The sequence below is a fragment of the Alternaria burnsii genome, assembly GCF_013036055.1.
Source record: "Alternaria burnsii strain CBS107.38 chromosome Unknown 750, whole genome shotgun sequence".
Taxonomy (NCBI): domain Eukaryota; kingdom Fungi; phylum Ascomycota; class Dothideomycetes; order Pleosporales; family Pleosporaceae; genus Alternaria; species Alternaria burnsii.
In genome coordinates, this window is record NW_024066108.1 from 1,734,608 (window position 1) to 1,748,663 (window position 14,056).

At 52.1% G+C, this 14,056-nt stretch overlaps 7 protein-coding genes across 7 annotated transcripts; 4 read left to right on the top strand and 3 right to left on the bottom strand.

Annotated features, from left to right (window-relative positions):
- Positions 1-619: 619 nt before the first annotated feature.
- GT037_002007 (acetyl-synthetase-like protein) lies at positions 620-2,420 on the bottom strand (the record flags this gene model as incomplete). Its single annotated transcript, XM_038927054.1, has 3 exons — positions 620-1,402; positions 1,453-2,138; positions 2,189-2,420. The coding sequence occupies 3 exons, from the start codon at positions 2,418-2,420 to the stop codon at positions 620-622; spliced, it is 1,701 nt and encodes a 566-aa protein (XP_038790346.1).
- Positions 2,421-2,790: 370 nt separating this feature from the next.
- Positions 2,791-3,672, top strand: GT037_002008 (uncharacterized protein; the record flags this gene model as incomplete). Its single annotated transcript, XM_038927055.1, has 2 exons — positions 2,791-3,041; positions 3,093-3,672. 2 exons carry the CDS (start codon positions 2,791-2,793, stop codon positions 3,670-3,672), a joined length of 831 nt encoding a protein of 276 aa, XP_038790347.1.
- A 294-nt stretch (positions 3,673-3,966) lies between these two features.
- GT037_002009 (uncharacterized protein) lies at positions 3,967-4,600 on the bottom strand (the record flags this gene model as incomplete). Its single annotated transcript, XM_038927056.1, has 3 exons — positions 3,967-4,384; positions 4,526-4,539; positions 4,592-4,600. 3 exons carry the CDS (start codon positions 4,598-4,600, stop codon positions 3,967-3,969), a joined length of 441 nt encoding a protein of 146 aa, XP_038790348.1.
- Positions 4,601-6,235: 1,635 nt separating this feature from the next.
- On the top strand, positions 6,236-7,498 carry GT037_002010 (uncharacterized protein; the record flags this gene model as incomplete). The annotated part of the gene is made up of 3 exons (XM_038927057.1): positions 6,236-6,872; positions 6,941-7,075; positions 7,140-7,498. The coding sequence occupies 3 exons, from the start codon at positions 6,236-6,238 to the stop codon at positions 7,496-7,498; spliced, it is 1,131 nt and encodes a 376-aa protein (XP_038790349.1).
- A 356-nt stretch (positions 7,499-7,854) lies between these two features.
- Positions 7,855-9,724, bottom strand: GT037_002011 (general substrate transporter; the record flags this gene model as incomplete). The annotated part of the gene is made up of 5 exons (XM_038927058.1): positions 7,855-8,298; positions 8,360-8,903; positions 8,962-9,383; positions 9,454-9,548; positions 9,604-9,724. The coding sequence occupies 5 exons, from the start codon at positions 9,722-9,724 to the stop codon at positions 7,855-7,857; spliced, it is 1,626 nt and encodes a 541-aa protein (XP_038790350.1).
- A 1,871-nt stretch (positions 9,725-11,595) lies between these two features.
- GT037_002012 (uncharacterized protein) lies at positions 11,596-12,345 on the top strand (the record flags this gene model as incomplete). Its single annotated transcript, XM_038927059.1, has 1 exon — positions 11,596-12,345. The coding sequence occupies one exon, from the start codon at positions 11,596-11,598 to the stop codon at positions 12,343-12,345; it is 750 nt and encodes a 249-aa protein (XP_038790351.1).
- Positions 12,346-13,708: 1,363 nt separating this feature from the next.
- GT037_002013 (uncharacterized protein) lies at positions 13,709-14,055 on the top strand (the record flags this gene model as incomplete). The annotated part of the gene is made up of 2 exons (XM_038927060.1): positions 13,709-13,893; positions 14,010-14,055. 2 exons carry the CDS (start codon positions 13,709-13,711, stop codon positions 14,053-14,055), a joined length of 231 nt encoding a protein of 76 aa, XP_038790352.1.
- Between the last annotated feature and the right edge of the window lies 1 nt (position 14,056).

A 14,056-nucleotide genomic window follows, 5' to 3' on the forward strand; every position in this document is an offset into this window, starting at 1 on the left:
ATAGAGACAAGCCGGGGAGGGGTTCAGCTGAGCTAGGCGAACGCCTTGAACACTTCCTCGCAGCCCTATGCTCAGCGTAGGACCACTCACACCAGAAGCTGTCATGATTAGCGGCTGTATTCCACGGTCTCGGTCCTTGGGAAAATGCGACGGTCGCTAGATCGTGCAGGCTGTCATTCGACGCTCGTGCAGGTGCAGATAAGCACCCCAGTCGGTTGAGGTTTAGCTTCGGTGGCGCTTCGGCTCAGATTACCCCAGAGGGACGATCCCCACGCGACAAGATAGGAACGATATGTTCTCCACAAGTATAACGTAGATGGTATGAAAGACGGGAACTTTGCGGATTACTGCACCTGATTGAGATACCGTTGTTCGGGATGGTCAGTGGTACACGGCAAGGAAGCAAGCCATGTGTCGGCACTTGGGATGCATGCCGCACAAATTGGTCTAGATGCATGGTCAGTCGCGTGTCTGCATGCACACAAGAATTATTGTTGAGCAGATCGCGTATTAGGGGAATGCGCGAGCTCTAAGGTGAGTTTGTGTCACATTGCACATGCTTCGTGGCGATACGTTCCTCGAGACTGGCATATATTCAATGTCGCTGTACGCACCCTAGCTATACATAGGCCAAAGTATGATCGTCTCGAATGGTGGCATTCACGCCTAGGTGAACCTCGCCACCTACGACAGATGAACCATTGACAACAAGCTCTCCAGCAGTCTGGTCGTCCGTTGTTTTGTGCTGTGGCGTGTCTTTCAACTTGATCTCCACGCAGCTGAGAGGTACGCCGAAGTGGCTGTGCTTGTTAGACGGGGTTTCCCCTCTCCGATAGTCGTAGATGTTCGTCTGCGCAATAGCTCCAGCTACTTTAGCAGTGGTCAAGGCGTATACTACACGCGCTTTGGTGAAGATACGCAGATCAGATAAGTCTTCTGAGCTAAGTGGCGGTGTGTTCAGGCCCTGTCTCTCAGACACAAAGACCAGACGCAGTTTCCCAGGTGTTGTACCGATGGCCGCTCTAGCGGGCGCATTGAGCTTCATGAGAAGGTTATCGGTAGGTAGGCGGCCAGCAGTCAACATGCGCGTCTCGAGGTAGTGTGCCAACTTCTGTGGGCCACCAGTTATTGAGGTCTTGGTAGAGTTGTGAAGCTTCGCAGCTGTTTCGGCTGAGATGACTGTGACTGTGGGAGCGATAGAGCGTGTAGCCAGTTCAAGGTCGACACCAGGGCCAGCGACGGACTGGATGATGACTGTCGCATGAGAGAATAGAGCAGCCAACGTTAGGCACAGACTGTAAGAGTGCGTGAAGGCGTCGGCAGGGAGGAATGTGTCCGAGGGGTTTAGACGGTGCGAGGCAGGAAGAGATGTGATCAGTGCGCCAATGGCAGCAGTCAGATTCTGTTGTTGTTGTTAGTAGGCGCATATACCAAGACTCCGTCTTGTCATACCTGCTGCGTGAACTCGACGACCTCTGCTGACTTTCCAACCGCTTCTTGCCAGAGGAAGACAACATTCGGTGGCTTCTCGGAAGTGGAAGGCAGTGCTGTTGGAGCGCTTTTCTGTTCCTGTACAAGCTCATGCCAGACGGCAACGTCGGTTTTTCCACCGATACCTTCGGGCACCTCGCTCCAGTCCATGTGCCTGCTTGTCTTCTCTACGGTCCAGATGACGGAACGCAGGCTAGACACACCCTGGCCAACTTCAGAAAGAGGAACGGAGCCGGCCTCGGCGATCATAGCGTCGGCTCCTGTCTGGCGAAGAAGGTCGACCAGAGTCTGGTGTGGCTGGTTGTATGGTATCAGGATGGGCGTGAAGCCGTAGAAGGCGCCAGCGAAGAGCGCGGCCAGGAATTCGAGGCTGTTAGGTAGGTAGATGGCGACTCTCTTCGCGCCACGCTCTTGCAGGTGTTTTCCAAGAATAGCAATCTCTTTGGTAACGTCTTGGACCTGGTGCTCAGTCACGCCTTCCTTGCCGAAGACGGTCATGATGTTTGCCGTGCCGCTGGATTTGGCGCCCTTCTCGAGAGGGATGTCACCTGTGACTCGTCGCCAGATGTCTCGAAGGTCACCATCCTTTCCGGCCGAGTACATGGGAGCGCCCGGAGGTCTGACGGCAAGTCCGGTACGAAGAGGGTCTATCTCAAGTTAGTAGTGACTGCAGCAGCATAGAGGGAGGCGTACATACAACCATGAGGAGTCTCGGGAGACCTGAAGATGGCCGATTCTCCCGGTTGCCTCACATAGGAAGCTACTGCTTGTCTCGCGAGCAGCAGCGGGTGCGTGTCGGCATCGGCGCTGTCGTAGATGATGAAGGCCAGGAAGCCGACGATGGAGAAGGCGATGAGGGTGGTGTAAATGTTCCAGGCTGCCAGTATCTCGGAGATGGACCCGTCGAGCTGCTCTAGAAGTCCCGCCATGGCTGAAGGTACATGGAGAGAGTGAAGGCGGAAGCAGAGCGCACGAGGTTTGGCTGGCAGCTGCGGGATGACGGCGGGGGTGAGGGTCGCTAGTGAGGAAGGACCCCTGTCAAAGCTACCAGTAGAATGCCCGTCCTCCGAGCGCCCTTGCCAAAACATGGTTGCTGCACAACCACTCTGACATTCACCATCGCCGCACCCTTGAGCGTACATAATGTTCCTGTAGCCTCGAGCTTCTGTCCAAAACTAACTACTAACCCAGCAGCAGCAGCAGTGAAAGTGTTCCCGGGCACGTGAGCCGAGCCATCTCTTGCGACACCCCTTCGGCCAAACAAACAATCAACGCGGATAGCTAAAAGCTTCAAACAACATGTCTGCAACCAGATACGCGCAGCCGGCAACCCCGCAAACGCCGGCGACACCATCTGCCCAGACGGAACAGTCATACACGCCCAATGGGTCCTGGCGACATCCCAAGTTTGATGAGATTGCGCGCCGCCAGTACGCTACCACTTTTGACGAGCGCAACGTCAGGGCCATTGTCCTCAACGCCGGCTTCTTGTTCCTTTCAGTCTACGGCAATCGCGTCACCGAAAAGGTCAAGCTGCTAGAATATGCTGCGTGAGTGCCCATGTCATCTTGTCCTGACGCAGCATGCTGACATTTCACTAGGACACCGATTAACGCTGTTGTAAGAGCTGTTCCCTACAGCAACTGGGCTATACTCCTAGTCCGCGTCGTCTTCGCGGCAAACATCGTCATCGCCTTCCTGCCTCTTGTCCGCCGCTACTACCCCGATGAGATTGTCGATATACCTCTCACCCCCTCACAACGCGCCTCGATGGGGTTGAAGGCTGGTGTCCAGGCGCCTCCGACTCCAGGCTCCGCATACGCATCGCCCAACTACGTGACTCCCCCCAGATACCAACGATCAACACCACGCAGCAACAGCTTCAGCGCTCAAGATCACGGCTCGCATTCGCCTAGCCCGCGCCCAAATTTTGGGAGGTCTGGCTCAGGCTCGCCCTTCTCACCAAACAATGGTGGAAGTTTTGATAGGTCCCTCAGTGGCTCAGCAATAAAGCGCATGAGCTATGGTAGCTCGATGAGCGGCAGCTTATTTGGTGATAGCTCGAGCAGCATGACGCCAGGCACCCCCACTCCCTCCACCGGTAAGGCGAGTGTTGGGTTGAACAACAAGTGGCTGTATGAGAAGAGGAGAGACAGCCCAAAGAGCAGTATGTTCATGTGAGGACTCGTCATGACGATTGATGTAGGAGAGACTAAACGGCAACATGTCGCTTTATACCCTGATATATCGCGTAGGCGTTTTGGATCATGGTTCTTGTTTAGCATAGCTTGGAGCGGGTATTAGAGCCGCCAACCCGCTCGTGTACGATAATACAAAGAGTGGAAACCTTCCATGCCATAACGCCGTTGAGTGAGCGCGGAACCATTATCCAATCTTCCGACGGCCATGACTTATATACATAATCCCTTCCTACTAACCAATCGTTCTTTCGTTAAATTACTCTCAGTCTCCGGTTCATGAGAACCGATCGCCCTTTCGACTTCGGTACACTTCATTCGCCTCGTACTTGCTCTTCTCTCCTACCCTCTGCCCCTCACTCTCGGGTGCATGCCTTGTGGGCGCTGGATCTTGGCTAGCCTGTAGACTTGGATTACCCTCACCCCCCATCCCACCATTACCTCCGCCCTCACTCCTCAGCCGGCCTAACTCGCTTGTCACGCTTTGCGGCGCTGACTGTGTAGATCCTGGTTTCGCCGTGGGGTTCAGCGGTGTCGTGGCAGGGGCCGAGTTCTTCAGGCCGTGCTCAAGTTCGTAAAGGCGGATGCGCTTTTGGCGGTCGGCTTCGGCTTTTGCGGCGCGGTCAGCGTTGATGCTGCGTTTGGCGAAGAAGTAGGCGCCGCCGCCTGCTACTATTAAGGTTGCCCAGCCGTAGCTGTGCGCATGTCAGACCGCATTCATTATATGCTTCATGGCATGTTGCCGAGGTGCCTGGTGCTGGGGGTTCGTGGCCCTGACGGAGTGGTGGATATATGCATATGATCGGTAGAGCTCTGGAGGAGTATGCGTGACGTACTATACCGATTTGATCTATCTGACGGTTAGTACAGGGCACAGGTCTAGGAGCACCGCTTGAGCTTACTGTGTTCATGATGAGTAGCGGATAGTCGGTTTGCGATGTGAATTGTTGTGTTGGGAAGCTCGTTGTGGCTTTGCGACAGCTCACAAGTTTCTTTCTGTGCGATGGATGATGAAAGTGGTCTGATTGTTGTAAGGCTGACGGCGATTATTCGGCGATTAGACCAGGGTTCGCCGCCGCGGGGATGAACGAACTAGCAAGTGAACAACAACTCTACTGCTTGGTCTTTTCTCTGCCTCCACTCATCCAAAACCATGTATCGCCGCCATTCACGCGCTCGCTGACCTAGGAGGCTGATCTTGATGGCGCGACATCGACTTACACTCACATATACTGCGATGTAACCTCTCCACTTGCATGTTCTCCAAGACACCACATCCTATTCTGCGCCTGTTGCATATCACAGCGAATGCAAGAGACGTCCCTTATCGAACCGATTGACTGTATTCATACTGGCACCATGCAGGTTTTCGAGCCCGAAACAGATACAGCGACATCTTCAAGTCATACCGTAATGCTTGGTCGTAAAGCTGGGCAAGGCTTTCAAGACACTCGGAACTTCTTCTTACGGATGGCAGCGATACCAACCACGAGATGAAAGCCACCGGAAATATGCTGTCCAACACTTACAGTGTACGATTGAATCCTTCACTGCTCGCTGGATGATGGATCGCGGCAAAGCGGCACAATACGGCAGAAATGCCTCAGGAGTGCGGAAATGACAGATGCATCATCTGTGTCTGCGCTATCGCGACTTTGAGCCCCTTTCGCTCAGGCATTGTTGAGAGTGACGAAAAGACGAATCTCTACGCGAGAGACACCGCGGCGTATCTGCCGAGGCGCGGTGTTCAGCCTCCAACGGGTAGCCCCACAGGCATGTAACGGGAGATACCCGCTTTTCCGGGCGCCTGATTTCGAAACACCAGCTTTCCGCGGCTCTCCCATCTTGTGGACAGACCATTCGCTCTCTGCTGTCATCTGCACAAGCATAGCTTCCGGAATTGAGCCGGACATACGATGTCGGCTGTACCAAGCCGTCATGTTTCGTGGTGGCGTGCTACGTTCTGATTCGAAACTTGACTTTACGGTCCTCGAAACCTCCCATGCCTCATCACTAGCGTACTACGGTAAAACGGAGGCTGGATTACAGGTTCAATGAGCGCTAAGTGACGGAGAGCATGATCTCGTACAGGTTCTCAAAGTTTGAAGCTGGTGGATTCGCCTCACCACAGCGCCGTTACGTCCCTGACAGGCTAGGTGTTCCCTTCAAAGGGACGCCACAAGCTCCTGCGAAGTCTACCCAGGGGTGCTTATTCCTGTCTTGGCAACATTTGGTACTCCACTCTCTCATTGCCAAGCATCGACTGAGGCGCCTAGGCCAGCACCAGCATATACACAACCCTTACCTATACCGATGCACGTCTCATGGAAGTGGACACCCACCATGGATCTCGAGTAAGAAATTTCACGATACGGCGGTATGCCCTGTCACGATCCCTCAGTATATAGATTACTTTGAGTTCCACTGCTTGTAATCTATCTCCATCAACGGTCTTTCACTTCTTCACAGCTCGACGCTAGTCCTTCTTTACTCCACATTCTATTCTATTCTCAGCGCTGAGCGCCAACTTTATTTTAACTCCAATCATGATGTACTTCACTGCCACTTCCTTTGCACTTGCCACCTTCGTCTCCACCGTGCACTCGCACGCAGCCATCTTGGCCGCTGTTGGAGACTCTGGCGAGAGTCAAGGTTTCTTGGTCGATCCTGCGATTGCCCGCAACTGCACTACCATCTCTCCTTGCCAACAAGATGCTACCATCATTCGCGACTCGGAGATCACGCAGAACATTGTTAACGCCTGCGGAAGAACTGAGATTGCGGGCAACATCGACATCGGTGAGCAAACCGAGAACGAGCTTGCTGCTGGCCGTATGGCTCAAGTGTCTTCTGGCTCCATGTTGGCTGTCACCATCCATCAAGTTAATGCAGATGGCGCCGGTCCGTTCGAGTGTGACATGGACGAGACTAGCAACGCCGTGACCACCTTCACACCCTTGAAGGTATCCAACAACATTCCTGGTAGCTTCGGTCTCTCTCAGGCAAAGGAAAAGGACTTTGTTATCAACGTCCAGATGCCCGACAACTTCAACTGTCTTGGTGCCTCAACTGGCAACATCTGCACTGTTCGATGCCGCAACAACGCCATCGCCGGTCCCTTCGGTGGATGCTTCGCCGTCCAGCAGACTGACGGAACTGGTCGTACCAACGAGAGCGCTTCTGGTAAGTTTCACATTTTCCGTTATTACAAAGCATTTGCCCTATCCTGTATCCATACTCACTGCCGCTAGCTGTCGACACTGCTCAGACACTTGAGGGTATCTCTGCACAAATCCTGCAAAACCAGAAGGATCTTCCTGCTGCTATCGCGGCGAACCAGGCTGCTGGTGCTGCGGGCGGTAATGAGGGTGCCAGTGCCATTTCCGGTGCGTTGATTTTTCATCCGTCGCATTTCTATCGTAACGAACTTGGAACTAACATCTCTTTCAGCTCTTGTCCCTGATGCGACTCAGACTCCCAATGCTGGAAACGGCAACAACAATGGCGGTAACAACGGCGGCAACCAGGGAGGCAATGGCAACCAGGGCAATCAGAACGGCAACCAGGGCAATCAGAACGGCAATCAGAACGGCAACCAGAACGGCAACCAGAACGGCAACCAAGGTCAGGGTCAAGGTCAGAACCAGAACCAGGGCCAAGGCCAGCAGAACCAAGGCGCAGCTCAGAATGGTCAAGGTCAGGGCCAAGGCAACGGTCAAGGCAACGGTCGTGGAAACCAGGGCCAGAACCAGGGCCAAGGCAACCGTGGCGGCAACAGGATCAAGCGTGCTCTCAAGTTCTTGAGCTAAGCGATTGATAATGTATGAAGGAAGAGCAAGCACAGTGAATGCTACATAACCGATCGAGGTTGGACGCAAAACGCGCGAGAAATCAAAGGCTGGTCCATTTACATCATTTATCAACAATGTATATACCCTTTTAGTTACATACGGAGAAGAGGAGATGGGCAGAGAAGGACGAAGAGTGAATAAAAGACTACTTCTTCATCTTTTTGTTTCAAATTTTGCAATTTCGCGATGTCTTTATGGCTTTGATCTTTTTGTGATTGAGTATCGTCAGACACCTTGGCGAAGCCAGAAAACCTCGAGACCAAGTCCAAACTCAACCGATATTGCTAGTGCTTGTTCTGGCAGAGGCGGTATGTTCAAATACGTGGAGTCTCAGTAACAGTCGCTTCCTCACCCTTTTCCAACCCTCCAACATCCTTTCCACCCTCAAGAGTGTCGTCATCAAAGAAACCGTACTCTCTCTGCATTTGCTCAATGCCAACAGGATCCAAAAACGGCAGCTCCTTCGCAGCCTTCACATAACTCATGTTCTCCAGAAAGCCCTTGGCAAAGATAAGGTCAATCTCCTCCAAGCTTCGCTGCTTGGTCTCAGGATAGAAGATATGGATAAAGGGCAAGAAGCACGCATTCATCGCTGCAAAGAAAACGTAGGTGCCCCACCCAATGTTATCAATCATGATAGGCGTGATCATGACGACGATGAAGTTTGATAGCCAGTTGGTGCATGTCGAGATAGCGTTTGCTTTGCCACGTGTCTTTACAGGGTTTACTTCTGCTGGGTATAGCCATGGAAGTGGAAGCTGTAAAGGTGGTGTAAGTCAGTGCATGTCTCACATAGGATTTCGTACATCGAGGACTTACCCATGTTGCTGCGAAAAATGCAATATATGTGAATAGGCCCACAGCTGCGCCTTTCGCTGCAGTTTGCGTACCCGGAATGAGGGCGCCGAACACCAACACCATGGACAAGCCTTGACCCCAGGTGCCGATCAGGAAGAGCTTGCGGCGACCAGTGCGTTCTATGATGAACCAAGATGTAGTCGCAAAGATCGAGTAGACAATCATGTTGATACCTCCGAGCAACAGCGACAGATCGTGCGAAGCGCCGATTGAGTTCTCGAAGAGGAGAGGAAAGTAGTAAATGACCGCATTGCATCCACCAATCTGCTGCATGAGCTGCGATGAAGCGCCGAGCATCATCCGTCGGAAATGCTGTGTTTTTCCGTTTGTGAAGAGGGCGCTGAATGGTGTAATTCCTCCTTTGTGGCCAGACGCGCGGATACTGTCCATAATGATGTGGGCTTCGAAGCGCGTCTCACTGTCATCGATGGCATGCCCACGGAGCGCTGCAATCACTTTGGCTGCGTCCTCGTGCCGATCCTTGGTCAAAAGCCAACGTGGCGACCTAGAATGGGTGGAGGGGGTCAGTATGTTTCTCGCAGTGGATATGAGAGTATACTAACTCTGGAAGCCAGGTCATGCCAGCCAAGAGAATAATACAGAAAACGATCTGGAAAGCGATAGGGAAGCGCCATGTGAAGTTGTCGCTTCCGTACGAGCATCCATAATCCACCCAGTACGCGATGAGCGTACCAAAGGCAATGACTCCGCCCTCGATACAGATCAAGAGACCATGATTTTTCGTCCTGGAGCATTCGGCTTGGTATGTCGGAATTGTAGCAGTGTTCATGCCGTTGCCAACACCAGTGACAACGCGTCCGATGATGAACTGTGCAGTGGCATTATGGCCCTTGAAAGCAGTCACTTGTATAATGGTACCAATGATCATAGTCGCAGCGCCTATCATGATTCCTTTCCGTCGCCCGAGCGCGTCACCAAAAATGAGCATTGTTATGGCTCCGAACAAGCAGCCAATCTCGTAGATCTGTTGGGTTCAAGATTTAACAACGTCAGTGTGATTTCGATCTAGAACGAGAGCTATTGCAATTACTCACCGCGGTTACGAACCCTTGCCAAGTCGAGTTGTGCAGAGTTTCTGGGAAGTAATTCATGAATGGGTCCGCTGAAATGATGCCAGACATAACGCCCTCTGTAGTACGAATGTTAGCACATTCAATCGCCTAGTAGTCGAGTCTTGCACCCACGGTCATATCCAAAAAGCAGGAAACCAGTTGTCGCAATGATGGAAACTGTTATGTCCAGCGCTCTACCTCGCATTCCCATGAAGCGAGGTTGCGCAACCGCAACCGCAGAAGAATCTGCCATCTTGACGTACTGGCGACAGCCGATATCCACCTGTGGTTCTGAAAAGGCGTGTTCTGATGTCTCGTTAGTACCATGGGGCGAACCACTGGCGATCAAAAAGTGTGGAGAGATGGCGGGGAAGATTGGGGCCCCATAGGTTTTATGTTCTCCACACATCTTGATTCAGACGTTCCTCCACTGCGCTAGCTTGTGATCAGCACAAAGCATAAGCTGGTACAAAGCACAGGGTAGAGAAGAAGTATGGAGCTACGTAACGGCCTCGAAGACGTCATTCGCTGAGCTCTGCCGAGATATCTCCATACGGTGATGCCGAAGAAGTTCCTATATGGTAGTAGCATGATAGGTACTCTGATGCCGAGGCAGAATTCTGTTGCAGGTTGAGCCGCTGGGGCGGTGTCACAGTACATCCATGCACAATCGCGGTTGGCACCGTCTATCCCCGGTGGGTTGAGGTAATAAGGACCGGGAGATAGTTGGTGGGATTGGGCTGCATGTATTCCCGTGACGGGCAGCCAGCGTGATGCTGGTTAGTCTGCCTGTTAAGCGTAAGGATAATGTATGCATCCCCGGAAGGCTAGAACGGACTCAGCAAAACTTGGTGCAACGCTGCGATGGAACATCAGATTGCCTGTAGGAAATTTGAGAGAACAGCTAGATTTTTGGAAGTTGTGATGAAGTCGTGAAACGATGGTTCTTTCACGATACTACGGCATCGCTGACAAGGGACGGGATGAACCGCGCTGTTTACTCCTAGATGCAATGCCGAGAAGCGGTACCGACGTTTGCACGAACAAGGGTGATTTCTAGGCGTTCCAAAACTGGGGCGCATTATTTTGAGAGCTACCTGCGTAGATAATCAGCTCCTTCGAGCAAATGCAATGACGCGCTCTTACGATTATGGCTACCTAGGTATTACTATGTGATTAGGCCTATGTGCCATGTACTCACCTGGACAGCTGCATAGACTATGATGTTTCCGTCCGGGCTTTCCTTACAGAGATATATACGCGCCTTCGCCCGAGACACGAGTCGTCTATCGCAGGTATTATGCTGAGGGATTTCCCCAGATTTTACAATCGGGCGGTTGTGGGATCATGCCTCGGTGTCCGTGCCGTGTTCGGTGATCTTGCATTCTCACTCGGTATTCACCAGGATGTCAGTTAATAACACCTCGATATAGGCAGAGACCCTCCTGTGGTTGGAACAGACCCGGAGATGGTAGCTCGGACGACGTGAGGGGTATATCACCACCGCTGCAGCGTTGACAAAGGGGACGATGCACCTCAGTCGCATGAGCCTAGCCCACAAGTTTTCCCACGCTAAAACAAGCGCCCGAAACTTAAGTCAACCATATCCACGACTCTTCAATCTACCTTGTACACGCGAAACCTTTTACCTAAGACTGCAATCAAGAATATGAGCGTGATCGAATACCAAGCTCCGCTTTAACCAGGCGTCTTGAATTGATGCTTTGACGCCGCCTCTACTCTGCACTATGCTAATGTCTCTCAGCATCCGCCTTGCGCTCAAGGCGCAAATGCATTCACTAAACCGAACTGTATCTTCATCGATCACATGTGCGTTTGACCACGATTCGCTCTGTTTCACCCTCCAACTGCCAGCATGCCTGGTCTCCCTGTAAAGCATCGCAGCAAGCTCCCTTCACACTTGAATACTGCTGCTCTCATACTATATCAGCTATGCCTTGCCTACTCCTACACTCTCATCTACCACACACACAGTAGGTCAGCTCAACGCACGACCTACAACAGTCAAGTCGAGGAAAAAGACGAGCACAACGACATTCTTACGCTTTGAACTCGTCGACAACGAAATCTTTCCCAATCTAAACCTTTTCAATACTCGGTAAGATGTATCCCTTCGGCGGCTCAAGCGGTGACGATTTCTTTGGTGGTGGTGGTGGTGGTGGTGGTGGCAGCGACTTCTTTGGTGGTATGGGTGGCGGCATGGGACGCGGTGGCCCAATGGGAGGCCTGATGGGAGGTATGGGTGGCATGGGTAGCGCGATGAGGGGGCCGATGGGTGGTGGTGAGATGGGACGTGGAGGTCCTATGGGTCCGATGGGTGGGATGAGCCGTGGCAACTCTCGCCGAGGGGGCTACTCATCTTTCTCCTCCTACGATTCCTCGCGTCCAGAAGGTCAACAGTATCAGGAACATTATGAGCCTTTCGGCGATAATGCGCAAAACGGGTATAGCCACCAACGAGCACCACGCAGTGAGGGTGGCGGTAGAGGCTTCATGTTCTCTGGCCTAACACGCGCAGACAATCCCTTCCGCCGTCAAGTTGGCAGCAATCCAGCTGGTGGATACAATGCGTCTGCACGAGAGGAGTCTAGCTACCCACACATGGGCCGTGAGGGTCCCCAGTACGCTTCGCGGTACGAAGAGTACCCACGTAGTCATGGTTCGTCCCGTCACCAACCACCACAGCAAGCCTACTACGATGATGAGTCGGACCCCGACGAAGACCCTCGACAGCGTCAGTATTATGCTCCTCAGCACCCGTACGGTGGTGGCGGTGCGCGTGGTGGTGGGGATGATGGTAGATCAAATAGTGGACGGCTGTTCAACTATGATCGTTTCGGTCGTCGTAACTAGATGCGGCGAATAGCCAAGGATGTAGGAGCTGTGCTACTATCGCGGTCCTCTTTTTTTCGATGTATGCTTCAAAGCAGTGTAGCTCCATGGCGTTTAGACATTGTTCTTCTCTTTTCACGCAGCCTCAGAGCGATTTGTCGAGAATAATGCAAATTTGTATTATGAGCTGTGTTGCCATCGACAGTGATGATAGCAAACCAAAATTATGAGATGAAAACCTACTATGTCTTACCATAAGTCTATGCATAGGACAATGACAGTCCTATTTTCGACAAGTTCAATGTCCTCCAAATGCGGCGCGATGAATCAAGCTCTGTGTACGACATGCATGAGTTCGGCGAGTTGAACGAAAAGTAGCTGGTAATTCTTACCGGACAGGCAAATCATGACTTATTGTTGATCTAAATGCGACGTTGCGAAAGATCAGAAAGAGAAGCCATGGCGAGGCTGCGGGAAACCCCTGCCGTACCCATCTACCAATCAGCTTCTATTGGTTGCTGCTGACACGTTAAAAACACCCCTTTCCACGCAAAACTACCGATTCGTGACTTGGACTATAGATGTCGTGACCAACTGCTCACCAATGCGCTGTTGGGCGCCAAGACACGTGCCCCATATTCCGGTAAAAGCCTCTGCCGTTGCAGGGCAGCAGCTCGCACGTACTCGCACGACTGTGGTGTGATCTGGATCGCCCAGACCGGAAGGGATTCTCGAAGCTTTAGGCGCAGTCCTATTATGGAGCATTCCGCACAAACATCAATAAGAAGACACTAACATTACTTGGAAACTGTCTATGACCGTCTCATCCATCTTCTCGACGTGCCTCAATATAGTAGAAAGACGTTTGTAAGCCGGGACCGGAAGCACGCTTTCAAAGCAACATCTAAGCACGCAAACAATTCCTAGCGTCGAGGCAGCCTTAACCGCACTCCACAAAAGCCTACCCACACTTGACGTCGCTTGCATACAGCGCTCATCTCCACGTGAAGTCCAGCCGCGGCCGTAGTGTGAGTACCTTTTGTTCCCCCCTTGCTGAGGCCTTACAAACGAGGCCCTACTAGGCAACCACGCTGAGACATATTTATATCCCCAACATTGCCGAGCCATCCTCTCTCAAGCTTTGCTGACTTTCTGATGACGAAAAAAGTGTGTTAGACACATAGTTCAAAGCAAGCACGCGACCAAGACCCCACCGAAGCCGAAACCACCGAACCACATCGCGGCCCCACATACGTCTTCATAAGGCTGATCAACCAGCTACAAACCACGAAACAAAGACATTGCCAGGCTACAACACTTTACACATCGTACTTTATTGTGTCTGAGTACCTTTCTCCGTCTTTTGTTCTTCATATTATACAAAATGGCCATCTCAACACACGCTCTCTCCCAGATTCGGCAATACTCCACACGCGTACCTCGCGACCCGCGATACCGACTAAAGGCTACACTCGCAACAACCTACGTGGTATCTGCTCTTGCACTTCCCTTTGTGCCACCGCTTCTGGAGACTAGGAGAGCCAAGGCAGATGGAAGTTACCTGACAAGGTACGTCAGGGCACAAGCATGTGGCTGGGAACGTTGTTAGGTGGTAGGGAAGGGCGGGATACCGGATTAGGAAAGAAGGATTCCGACATTGAATTGAATGCTAACAATTCAAATAGGGAAAACGCGTATTGCTCATCACAATATCTCGGGTGCGCACGATGAG